Below are 12,787 nucleotides of genomic sequence, written 5' to 3' on the forward strand. Positions count from 1 at the left end.
TAAAACAAGACCCGAAAAACCGCAACAACAAATTTTGACAAGCAACTTTAAAGACAAAGAAGCCCAAAGTCGCTTAGAATAAGTGGACATGGCAACCCTGCCGGAAGAGTATTGTCCTGTGGGTGTTTCAAAGATCAGCCACTCAGGGTGTGCTTTGATTGACTGACGTTGCCAGTCACCAATCACCAATCGTATTTCGTGCAAAGGGGCGGCATTCACATTGATTGACGTGGGTTTTGTCCACTCATATTCATCTTCCCACAATAATTCTATGATATCAGTAAACGTCACTTCCTGTTTGGACTGAAGGGCACTTACTTGACGTTCTGTTCACATTCTCAAGGGTCGTCTGTTTGAAGGTAAGAAAGAGCACGTTCAGGACACAATTACATGTTTATTTCCATGTGCATTTTAAAAGTTAAGCATGTTACCCTAGCATTGGTTGTAAAACAGCATTGTCAAAAACGTCATGTTAACCGAAACAGGGGTTAGCCAGCTGGTTTTAAGCTAGCAAGCTAATGTTAACTGGTGGGTTAGCATTCGACCTGCAAGCTGAATGAACTAAGAAGTGTTAGCTTTACTAGCTAAACATTGACATGCAGGCATGCTCCTCCTGAATTTGTTTTTAAAATGTTGCGTTTTTATTTCTGAACAAGAACAAACGCTGCTTGTGTGACAGCTCTAGCTTGACCTCTTAGAATTGTGTAAAGTGAATGACCTGTCTATCAGACAATAAACGTACAAGTTGCAATGTTATGTAACATTACAATTAATTTACCAATGAGAAAATGTAATGACGTTGCCTTTTAGCATGCCGTTCTCACTTTTCAATAGTTATTACTGTAAAGTCGGATACATTTACAGGTTCTTTTTTCTGTATTCAGTTTTTGCTTCTATTTCTATGTTTTTCCTCTTGTTAAGACCACCATTAGTTGTCTAAATCATCCATAATGCCTGTTTTTAATGTATTCATTTTTTCCCCTGTCTTCTCAGGACTACTAATCGTTCATAATGGGAGGACACGACGCCGGACAGCACCAGTTTACTGGGATTGCCAAGCACTTCAATGCATGGACAATCATAGGGAGGAGGAATGTGAGTTTACAGTATAAAGAAGTTGTGTGGCAGGGACTGTTTGATCTTGGTTTCGTGACTATTTGGAATGCATGGGGCCTAAGACTAACATGACATGCTTATTTCACTTTTGTCTTTGCAGTGTGTATTGGCCACATATGCCAGTCTTCTAGCCATTGGTCTCTTCTTTAAATTGAAACCTTCAAAGAAAGCAGCCGCTGTCACAGAAAAATAATGTAAGTATTGTAGAGATTTCCCTACACAGCATTTGATTATTTCCTTGGCAAGTTCTTCAAATACTCATGTTTTGTTTCTCTCCAACAGGTGTCCATTCAGACTTTCATTTATTGTACCTTGGATTGGAGGCCTGGATGTGCTTATTTGTTTGATTTCCCCATGTGAATAAAAATAAAGTTCTCTCTCAAACATAGTAAACATTATTTTATTTACAGTTTGAACCAGTATAAAATACTATAATACAGACAACCACAAGTCAAATAAACCTGTGCTCATGGCAGTGACTTACAAAAAAAAGGAAATTACTCTTTAGGGAGGGTGTCTAATACAACAGTATTTATGAAAGCAGAAGGTAGCTTAGCTGTTCCGTTTGAGTTGATAAAACCAAGGCTTGATGTTGGTTCACATTTCAGTTTCAAAAGGTTACTTGGCGTCTTATGGGTTGTATGCCCCTGCAGCAAGCAGTAGGTTCCTCCGGGTAAAGTGAAGATGTACTACAGGTGTGGACTTGGACGTGTAGGTCCCTAACAGAAGCTCGTGGGAGTTCTCTGGTAGGTGAATGTGCCCTGTAGTTGCTGTGAAGTCATCAGTCTCTACATCATCGAATGCCTTCATTGCATCCCACAAACGAACTGTATTATCCATGGAACCTAGAAGACACCATTGGCCAGCTTTTTTTTATTGGATATAAACATGTACTGTCATACTAAAATTAGAACAGTTATGTATCCAACATGATGGCAACAGCTAGGAAATAGGACTCAGGTCAGAAATGAAACTTGACATGCTTAGATGTAATTTAGAGTGTTATAATTGTGATCCAACCTACCAGAAGCAAGGAGCTCTCCGTCTCTGCTAAACTTAAGGGAGTAGATTGTGTCTGTGTGGCCTTTCAGCTCACTAATCATCAGACCATGACCAATGTCCCACATAAGAACTCTGCCATCAGTGGCTCCTGAAGCCAAGATTTTCCCATTGGGAGAGAAAGCCAGGCAATGGATAGGGCCCTAGGAAGCAAAGGTAGATTGGGAAGTCTCAACAATCTTTCTTATATACCAACATGGGTATGAAGCTTATGCACCACAGTATATTTACTAACTATCAAAACATAATGGGGTACCATATAGTAGACAGGACATGGATAGAAACAGTGAGTCTAAATTGTTAAATGGCATGATAATCTTTGTTTTAACTTGCATTAACTGTGGTATATTCACACATGAAATGGTGCTGAGGTAAAGGTTAAATATGTATTGATTCTGCTGGACACTAATAACATACAAATACTACAAGGAGACTTAGAACAGGGAATTGTTAGGTCAACACTGACCTTGTGCCCGGTGAAGATGCGCACACAGTTTCCAGTTAAGACATCCCAGACACGAATGGTGCGGTCTGCTGAACCCGTGGCCACATAGTTGGAGTTCGGGTGGAAGCGGGTGCAGGTGATATCAGCCAGGTGACCAGCAAACATCCTTAGAGGCTGATGGTGATCAGTTGCCCACAAACTGTTGAAGACAACCTACTCATTAGCTTTTGCTATATATATATATTGCGTTATATTGTTGCAATGTATGTACCGTATATGCATTAAAACAATATCAAAGGCATAACAAAATCATCATTTGACACATTGGTTCACTCCACTCACTGCTGATTCTTACCGGGCAACTCTGTCATGTCCACCAGATATAAAGTAGTATCCATAGGGGGAAAATTGGGTGTCCCACACTGGGTAATTGTGGCCTTTGTAGCCCACCAGACAGGTAAAGGTATGCAGACTCCACAGCCTGACTGTACCATCCTCCGAGCTTGATAACAAGTAGTTTCTGAACGATGTGAGGAGAGAACAACGTAGCAAAATGTTGAGTTAAAGGGATAGTTCACCCAAAAAATATATTTTTTTCTATCGATCCGGAACCGCTGCCGGTCATCAAATTATTGCCTTAGGAATGCGACAAAAACTAAAATATATTCATTAATTCAAGTCTCCATGGGGTGACTAATCGATAGAAAAAAGGTCATTTTGGGGATGAACTATCCCTTAAGCAAAGTTAAGCAATTCATGCAAATTTATTTGGTGTAACACTGATTGAACATCCAGTAATGTAGCTCAAGAATATATGCTGAAAAGAAGGACATTTCAACTTACATACATACATGTATATGTGATTAATACCACATAAAGTACAATTAACTTACAAGCAGTGGAGCTGTCCTACCTGTCTGGGCTGAAGCTAAGTCCATAAACTGGGCCACTGTGCCCATGGAGGATCTTAGATTCACTGGCTGTCTTCTCATCCATGATTCTCTCCAGCACATCGTCAGACTCTTTGTCGATCAAACTTAAGTCTTGGGGACAGAAGAAAAGAAAAACTCAAGTCTGAGGTTTATTTTCTAATCACATATACAAGACATAATAAAGACAGTTAATGAATCAGTGAGATCGGGTGGTTATGAGTACTTTACCTGCTGCTGATTTAACCCTTCGGAGTTTTTTGGGTGTGACGCTCCAAACCCGTACAGTGGAATCTGCGAAGCCCCCGGCAATCAGGCTGGAATCATCTGTTAAGTCTACTGCCGTCAAACCCTACAGGAAAAGTTTAATTCAATTGAAAATGGCTGAGACGTAAAAAAAATAAAACTATTGTTAAGCACAGTATATGGACAAATTGGTAGTGCTTCTTGTCCAGGAAAGAAATATCAATGTAAAAAGTGGGTTCTCCACAATGTTCAATTCAATGTAACTATTCGCAGCACATTTGAGGTTGGTGGTCAACCCCATTCAGTCATTTCCCTAACACTACCATGCCATTTGCTTTCAATTCCTGATGGACTTATATGTATCCAAAGAGGAATCTTTGTCCTGTTATAACATAATATTCATAACATAATGTGTAAACATGTTCAATGTTAAAGGAGTAGTTCACCCAAAACATTACTTATTTTCTATCAATTACGACAATGCTAAATGGGGTGTGTAATTGCTAGAAAATAAATATTTTTTTGGGTGAATTGTGGTGGACGACCTCAGGGTTTTACCTGGTATGCGTTGAGGAAAGAGTAGAAACATATAGAGGGAAGATTGTCTGCTCCAAGTCGGATCCTCTTAGTGGCCTCCTTCATGTACATGATCTTGTCTAGCTTGTCTGAGTCCTTCAGCTCTGGAAGAGGGATCCTAAGGGGTAGGATTATATTTAGTCACTCTCTGATGACAATGGTTTTAGAATCCACATTAATTAATGGCTTCACAAAGATACTGGAAAAATAATCTAGCTAAAACTGGAAGTAAATGTATTGTTTATATCATATGGGAAAAGCGCTTACAAAGACATTGTTGTACATACTAGCGCTGGGCGATACAACTTAAAATCAATATCACGATTATTTCAAACTTTTGCCTTGATTACAATTAATTAACTTTTTTTTAAATGTGAAAATAGCTCACAAAGCACCCCATCGCGACGAGTTGTGAGTGAGTTTATTGGCTATTTTCACTTTTGTGTACGCTTTATCAATGAAGCTGTAGAGTAAACATGCTTTTTTGGTCGGACCTTTTAGACAAAAGTATTATAAATGTAACTGTTGTTTTACATTCTGTGTTGTTTTACATTCTTTTGCATAATAACATTTTCAATCAATCAATCAATACCTATTTTGCTGGGGTGCATTAGGGTCTTGTTTCTTGCTCTTGTTACCCATGCTGTCCTTCTTAGGTTTTTTCTTCTTGGGCTTGCCTTCCTCATTCTCCGCCTCCTCGTCCTCATCATCAAGGGGCAACTCAATTTCGGGTTCCTTCAGCAGTCCATAGTATACCTGGAGAACATAGCAGAGGAATTGGTGAATAACCACTATCATTTTACAAGGATTTTCAATTATTTCTATGCCAAGGTTCTTGACATGCAGCCAACAAGTCTGTTGAAACAATGATGTACATAGAAAACTGCTATCAGTGTCACGTCACCGGCTTCGAATGCTATCAATGCATGTGCGCACACAACCAAGGCCTTTGCTCACCTTAGCCTTGTTGGCCTCTCGCTTTGCTTCGCCAGCCAGGCTCCCTGACATGGCATCGATCTGGGCTTTGCTGCGTGGCATGCCATCAAATATGTCGATGTAAAGGTGCTCCTGTATGATAGTCCAGATCTGGTTGTTCTGACGTTCCTGCAGGTGCCTCTTCAGCAGTTGGTATGAGTCACGGGAGATGCGTAGCACAAACTTGCTGGTGCGGAAGTCCAGCAGAGTCTCGTTGCCCCTCATGTGCTCTTTCTTCGACAAGCTGGACAAAACACGGAGGTCATCCTCGTAGTAGCACTCCTGGTCCCCACTGAACCTGTTTAGGAGGGTGAAGGGGATAGAAAGACAGAGAGGGCTATGGATGAGTGTGGGATCAAATGGTAACATTTCTAAAAGCTAATGTCACTAAATAAATACTGATTGATTGATTGAGTGAATACTTAATTAACATGCTTATTAACAGTACAGGTAGTACAGTCAAAGGTTATGCTAAAACTCACCTTTCCCATAGAAAGAAGGTGGCATTTACTTTGTACATATAGTGTTTTATATTTGAGATATGTATTTTTGTGTTATTGTTATGCTATGTTGATATATTGAATACATATGACCACAATGGAAACCTGTCCCCCAGACTTATTTGTGTTATCCTTTTAGCCTAAATATCTGACTGTACTGTGTGCTGTTTACATTTCTGTCTAATAAACGTATTCAATCAAAAAAAGGATAACACAAAAAGTCCATTGTTGTCCTTTGTACTAAATTCATCAGTAATGCATATAATACAGACAATACAAATATACTACAAAACATATTGTAATAAAGCTCAGTAGAATCATAAGGTATATTTACAGAGAAAGTAGGGGAGGGAAAATCAACAAAGTAACTAACAAATAATAAATAATTGTAGTGGAGTAAAAGTACAATATTTGCCTCTGAGATGTAGTGGAGTAGAAGTAAAAAATACCTAAAAATTGTACTGAAGTACAGTACTTGAGTACATATACTTAGTTACTTTACACCACTGGTCAAGACGCTTACCTTTCAAAGAAGGCCTTGGCCTCATTCTCGTGGTTGTTGTAGACCAGCTCCAGATACATGTGGACAAAGAGTGGATAGAAGACCTGAGAGAGCTCTGCTCTGTGGCAGTCCAGGACACTCTCGATGAACCTCTTCAGACCACTGTAGTAAACTTTGTAGAGGACCGGATCCCCCTGCTGGTTGTACGCCGACAGCACGACATTAACATCTGGTTGATCCTCTCCAGTCCCCGCAGCGGGTACTGTGAACAAAACAAAACACCATGCACTTAGTTAGCGTTAGTGGGAAAAAAAAGTAACAAGGTAGGTCTAGATATTGTGCATTGTTATTATATATGCGATTAGGCTCAGATGCAGTCGCTTCTGACAAAACCTAACTAGGGTTGGGGAGTTTAAAGATTCAAAACCAGTGTTGCCAGATTTTGTGAGAGAAATAAGCAACCAGGTATATGAAAACCAGCCCCAAATAAGCCATGAGCACTCTAACTATTTGAAAATAGCGAATCTACAAGCTCAGGTCTACAATGTGAGCTTGTAGATCTGCTATTTTCAAAGAAAAATCTTGGAAAAACATTTAGGAATATTTTCAAATCCACAAAATCTTGTCTCTGGCACAAAATATTTTCAGAAGGTTGGGTCCTTGACATGAAAATGTTTGAGAACCACTGGTTTAAACATTAGTTAACAAGCCCAAATAAGCAACCACACTTTAGAAACAAGCCCAAAAAAAATCGCAAACACCAATATTTACAAGCAACTTCGCAGAAAAACAAGCCCAAAGTCGCTTATAATACGCCGACACATGGCAACACTGTACAAGACCTTTAGGTATCGGTGGAGGAGCGCTGGCCAAGACGGTGGAGGATGAGACCGACACCCGGCTAAGTAGAGAGTTTGCATCTAGACCTTCTGCTTCAGCGGTTCCTGAACCACCACCAGAACCCAAAGACTCGAGACCCTTCGAGTCTTCCGCTTCTTCCGATAAACCCGCTTCTCGCCGTAAAATGTCCACGGACTCGGTCAGTTTGTACTTCTTGAGGAACTGAACGACTGCAAGTAGCGTCTGCTGGTCCTCTGCGGCGGGTTTGATACTCCCAGCCGACGAGGTGGTGCTCGGAGATGCAGAGAGTGGTCTTCCGTCGTTTGCATTGTTATTTCCCGAGTTATCGTTTGATGTTTCGGTTTTGATATCCTTTTCTCCTTCTGGCTCCATCTGACCACCCTGCATGGCCGCCATTTTCAAAATGAATTGCGCATGCGCGGGGTAAAATAAAAGAATGTCGACGGTACAAAGTACGACAATGTGATTGGTCCTTTCGATCTGGGCGGCTCTCGAGCGGATACGGAAACGGTGCGTACATGTGTGCAAATGACCGGATACAGTAGGCAAACTGTCCAGTGCCACTCTCCACTGTCTACAGACTTTATCTCTGCCTTTCCCACCTCCTGTTGTGTTTGTTATAATTGTTTTAACTGTTTATGTTCGTTTCTTCTTGTATTTGCACTGTTGTTTTGTCTGTTGGTTGGGTGTTGATTGTTTTAAATGGACCACAATGGAAACAAACTTCGTTTTTTTGTGATTTGATCTATTTTGGTGCTTATAATTGTTGCACTGTTTGCTTTGAAATGATGCCAATAAAATATTCTATCTGTATATCCACAGGCCTGTGACGTCCGACTTTGACGTGAAGTCTAACTTAGACCATGACATCCTTCAGGGGAGCAGCTTTCGAGGACCTGGTCGAGGAGCCTGTCCTATACTATGAGAAGGAGGCGTCCACACGCCCGCTCAAGGGCAAGAATGCTTTTTATTATACAGTCACCAGTCACACAGTCACAGTGGAATGCTTTGCCAGCAGATCTGAAATCCCTGAATTCCCTACTAAAGTTTAAAGCTTTTCCCCAGCTGGCCTGCTCCCATGGTTGCAGACAGTTCACTTCCTTTTGTTAGGCCTCTTGAAAGTGGTAGTCTCTATCCATGTCCCTAGACACATGGTAGACCCCTTTTGGCAACTTTTATGAGAAACTCTACAATAATGTCTCTCCTCCTCGCCTCCTTCAGATGGCGCTCTATACAATCAAGTAACTGTAATGATGGAGCTTCTTCACAAAGATGCTACTATCAAATGATCCCTACAATCTTGGGAACTTTCATGAGGGACTCTGCAATAGAGTCAGACTAACTCCTCTCCTTCAGATGGCGCTCTATACAAATAAGTAATTGTAATGATGGGACTGAAAACACATGCAGAGATTGCAGACTAATTTAGACACCTAGATTTTAGAAATTGTAGTATTCACTGTTGTAATTGTGTATAAACATAATTACTAAATTACTAAACTAAACATAATAGGCTCATGGCAAGCTATGGTGTACAAATTATATATGTTTAACAATAAATGAAATAATAGAGGTTAGGCTCTATATTCGTTTTACAATAAGTGTTTATAGAGATTAATATGTATTTACAAAACAAATTTATATAGAGGTGGGTGAGATGGGAGGGAGAATACATGTTCTGTTTGTAACTTTTGTATTTTCAAAACGAAATCTTTTTTATTTTGTGGTGAACCGATGAAACTCATTCATTGTTCAGAATCAGAATCAGCTTTATTGTCACATCACCATCAGGTTGACACAAGTAAAAAAAGTGGGTGAAATTCGTTTTCGTGCATAGTTCCCATCGTATCGTTTTCGTATCGGGGGAGAGGAGATCAAACAAGAGAACAAAAACCCCCAAAAAGTTATCTAGATACACATGGTACCTGAGATAAGATCGCTGTGCTGATGTCCAGAAGTGCTTGTCTGTCATAACTCCTTATACTCCCGACGGTGTAGATAAAAAGAAAGGCTAAAAAATACCAAAAAAAGGAAAAAACATGACAATGTTTTGGAGCTCACACGGGAGCAGCCATCACCCTCCATTGGCGCTACCAGTACTAACTGTCTGTTGAAGATCTTTGACCTGAGTGTCACATTGCATTTAAATAAATGCTCATCAAATGTACGACAGTGTGCAGAGATTCTCACATACAGTAATAAAAGTGAATTGGTTTCAAATTCACTGCTTTTAGTTTTAACAAGGCGTTCACTCTGTTCTGGAAGCTGGTCACCTTTTTTTGATCACACTTAACACAATAATAATAATAGCCTAATAATATATTATCTCTCTGAGGACAAGTGACTGTGCAGTCACTGGGCTATCATAATAATCACAATTCATCAAATAATATTTGTGCAAAGAAAGAACACTCAAATGCTCATTCCAAAAAAAGTTTAAATGACAATTAATACATTTTCAACAGAATTAGTACTTTAGTCCGAAGCATCAATCAAGCATGTCAGGGTTATTATACATACTGTAGTTATGTGGTGCTTTGCCTTTGAATAAGCCCTCGTAGACTAGAGGAACTTCCAAGTAGATGTTGAGGTTAATGGACAGTGCGTTGTCACTTACAGGTGTTTTGAATCAATAGGTACCATAGGTCACAATACTATTTGCACCATCTGTATGGTCTTCTATATAGTGTCACAGAATTGTTTGCCCTGGGAGAAATGAATACTGTAATAAATATTTGAATATTCAAATGGAAACATAATAACTGGGTTTATTTAATTTAACTCATAATACTGTATATATGCCAATGGTATTTAATTGCAGCAAAACCATTAAATGTGTGTGCCAATTACATTTGAACTTTTAAGGATGGCAGAGAGTTCTGCTAGCATATAATGCGCAGTGGAAATGTTTGGTATGTACCACTTTCTACCAGATGGTGGCACTTTGGTCATGTGTTACATGTGTCCTGCCAAGATGATCAAATCGTTAAACCTGTGGACTGGTTATTTTCATTGCTGCAGATGCAATGAAATGTTTTAAAACCCCAATGATTTTGTAGGTATCCTTTGCTGGAAGATAGATGTTTGTACTTCCCACCCAGCTCAAGAATGCAACTGGGCAGAGTAACAGGGATTCATACTTTCACTTTCTAATTTTCTCTGATCCAATCTCATACTGAGCATAGATTATGATCTGCAGCACCTTTGTCCTTCAGATAACCAGAATTCATCCCCTACAGCTTAATCTAACCTTGTTTTCAGCAAGAATGTCAGCCATCTGCCTATAAGGATTAGTGTGCATGCATGTGTGTGCATCTTTTACTATGTCTACATTGTAGAGATTTGTTGTACCAAATCAGTTCTATATATTGTGAAATGTCCTTAAAACTTTAAAACCATAAAAAACTAGTTCACACTGTAATGTAATACACTACATTAATACAATACCATTAGTGGCGCAATAGCCACTAATTAAATGGCAGGCATGAGACGCACTCGCAGGACAAGTGAGCATGCTGGTGCATCTCCAATGCGTATAACAGACTTAACAGATGAGTGGAGTATCTAAATGTTAGTGGTACGGTCTAATCAACCACCAAAGTGGGATTGCAGTGTCGAAATACCTGTAAGGGAGTTTTATTACAAAGCAATTTCTTCAAACAGGAAAACATGCATGCGCAGGACGGAAAATTGGTAATACCAGATTCACTTTGCACACCTGCTGAGGCTGCATTTCTGCCTGCCGAGCAGCATCCTCCTGTTTCCCTCTCTGATGCAGTTCACTGCTAAACACACACATGTAAAGCCCAAGAAGACTATAACATGTTACTTCAAGGACAGACCAGGATCTGTTTTCGTACTGACCTCATAGTCAGCAGAAAGTGAGCATCTGATTGGGCTGTTTTCTGGAGGAAAGGTGGATAGCAGCAGTCACCTTTAAAATGAGTGGCAGTTTTCCTACTCAAGCGTTTACAAAGAAGTTCAGATTTTAGTAGTATACATTATAGAATTGAACTCAACATTTATTTGCTTGATTACAAATTTCCTCCAGGTTGACAAGACACATACACTTAACAGACATGATGCTTTCCTCTCCATAGCTCTGCTATTTAGCAAACTGCTGAATGTCACAGATTTATAGCTGTTCATCCTGAAGTCTCTACCGCTAGCTCACTGACACCGCGCCTCATTAGGACTGACAGCTCAGCAGCAATTTTAACGTGGTCCAAGGTCCTGCATGACTGGAGGGGAGTGAGGGGAGAAGGAGGAGAGTGTGGCTGAAGAGGCACTGCGTTTGTTGTATAACATTGCAGCGGCATGGCCCACCATGGGGGAGAGAATGCATGCGTTAACACCCCCAGTTCAGGGTGTGGTCTGGTCCTGTGTGTGGATCATGTGCTGATGCAGACATACAGTACAGAGGGAAGTACTGTACCTTGAGATGAATAAGCCTTCCATTCGCCATGATACAGTGAATGGAAATATCACAGCTGCACTTTATTGCTGCAGACAACAGCACAAATGCAAACCTGCCCTCTCCATTTACCTTACAGATAATTACTAATATGTTGCTATGTTATTAATTAATGTGAAACATCAAAGATGAAGGAATTCTAACGATGTGTGCTGATAAAAATATGTATTCCGTTCTACTATCAAATAAATACAGTCCTAGTATTCAAATGTATCCTAGTATTCTTCCTGATATAAGATATGTAGATCTGGTAATTCATGCTGGGTAAGAAACAAAACGGGTATTGATTTATGATCAGCAGTTGGCTGGTCCTTCCATCCCATAGCAATTAACAAAGACAAGAGCAGCTGACATATGGTGGAGGGCATTGGTTAGCACCTGCTTCCCCATGAAGCCAACAGCGATTTTTCAGTATAATTGAACAGATCCCAAAACCACATCAGCTGGTTACTGAAGTGGTCTTAATTATGGAGCACCTACCTTTGTGTAAATTTGGCTGAATGAAGCTTCTTTTTTTAATGGAAATAAATGATAGTCAAAGTAAAAAAAAAAAATGCAAAAGGAAGCACTACATTGCAAAATCCTTATTGTTCATTGCACTATATGTATACCCCGGCTATGAACCCAGATCACCTGTGCAAGTGCTGAATACTTTTTACCACTGAGCTAATGGTCTATTCTGGGGATGAATTGAATTCAGGTCAAAATTTGTGTAAAACAAGAAACAGGATTACCTTAGACACAGAATCTAAATGTCTCAATAGAAGAGCAGGGAGATTAAATACAACCACCTCAATTGTATTAGTTATATTGTATTAACATACTCTACCATGCAGATTGGCAATTTAATTCACACACAAAAATGTTATATTGAGCTTTTAGTTTAAAAACAGAAGGTACATTGTTTTACCCATTAAATTAATACTCTGCAGTGTATTCTGCATAGCTCAGTTTTAGTGGGTTGTGGGAGACTGATTCATTAATGTCTCGGTTGAAAAGGCAGTGGTATATATGCAGGAAGAGTCAAAGTGAAGCTCAGTTATTTTCATGCAGTGAAATAGAGGCCGTTTATGTCAGCCTGACTTCTGTTTTTGAACAATCACC

At 39.8% G+C, this 12,787-nt stretch overlaps 2 protein-coding genes across 2 annotated transcripts; one reads left to right on the plus strand and one right to left on the minus strand.

The window, feature by feature from the left end:
• Positions 1-279: 279 nt before the first annotated feature.
• On the plus strand, positions 280-1,500 carry LOC308099729 (ATP synthase membrane subunit K, mitochondrial-like). Its single transcript, XM_080448474.1, has 4 exons — positions 280-359; positions 994-1,095; positions 1,217-1,310; positions 1,399-1,500. Exons 2-3 carry the CDS (start codon positions 1,012-1,014, stop codon positions 1,307-1,309), a joined length of 177 nt encoding a protein of 58 aa, XP_080304600.1. The 5' UTR covers positions 280-359; positions 994-1,011; the 3' UTR covers position 1,310; positions 1,399-1,500.
• Positions 1,501-1,542: 42 nt separating this feature from the next.
• Positions 1,543-7,784, minus strand: taf5 (TAF5 RNA polymerase II, TATA box binding protein (TBP)-associated factor). The gene is made up of 11 exons (XM_080448461.1): positions 7,191-7,784; positions 6,370-6,610; positions 5,329-5,644; positions 4,964-5,127; positions 4,354-4,489; positions 3,781-3,901; positions 3,534-3,663; positions 2,976-3,140; positions 2,642-2,819; positions 2,141-2,318; positions 1,543-1,961 (listed from the first exon to the last, which is right to left on the minus strand). The coding sequence occupies exons 1-11, from the start codon at positions 7,603-7,605 to the stop codon at positions 1,747-1,749; spliced, it is 2,259 nt and encodes a 752-aa protein (XP_080304587.1). The 5' UTR covers positions 7,606-7,784; the 3' UTR covers positions 1,543-1,746.
• Positions 7,785-12,787: the final 5,003 nt, after the last annotated feature.

The sequence above is a fragment of the Gymnoscopelus braueri genome (genome assembly GCF_963280865.1).
Source record: "Gymnoscopelus braueri genome assembly, chromosome: 2".
Taxonomy (NCBI): domain Eukaryota; kingdom Metazoa; phylum Chordata; class Actinopteri; order Myctophiformes; family Myctophidae; genus Gymnoscopelus; species Gymnoscopelus braueri.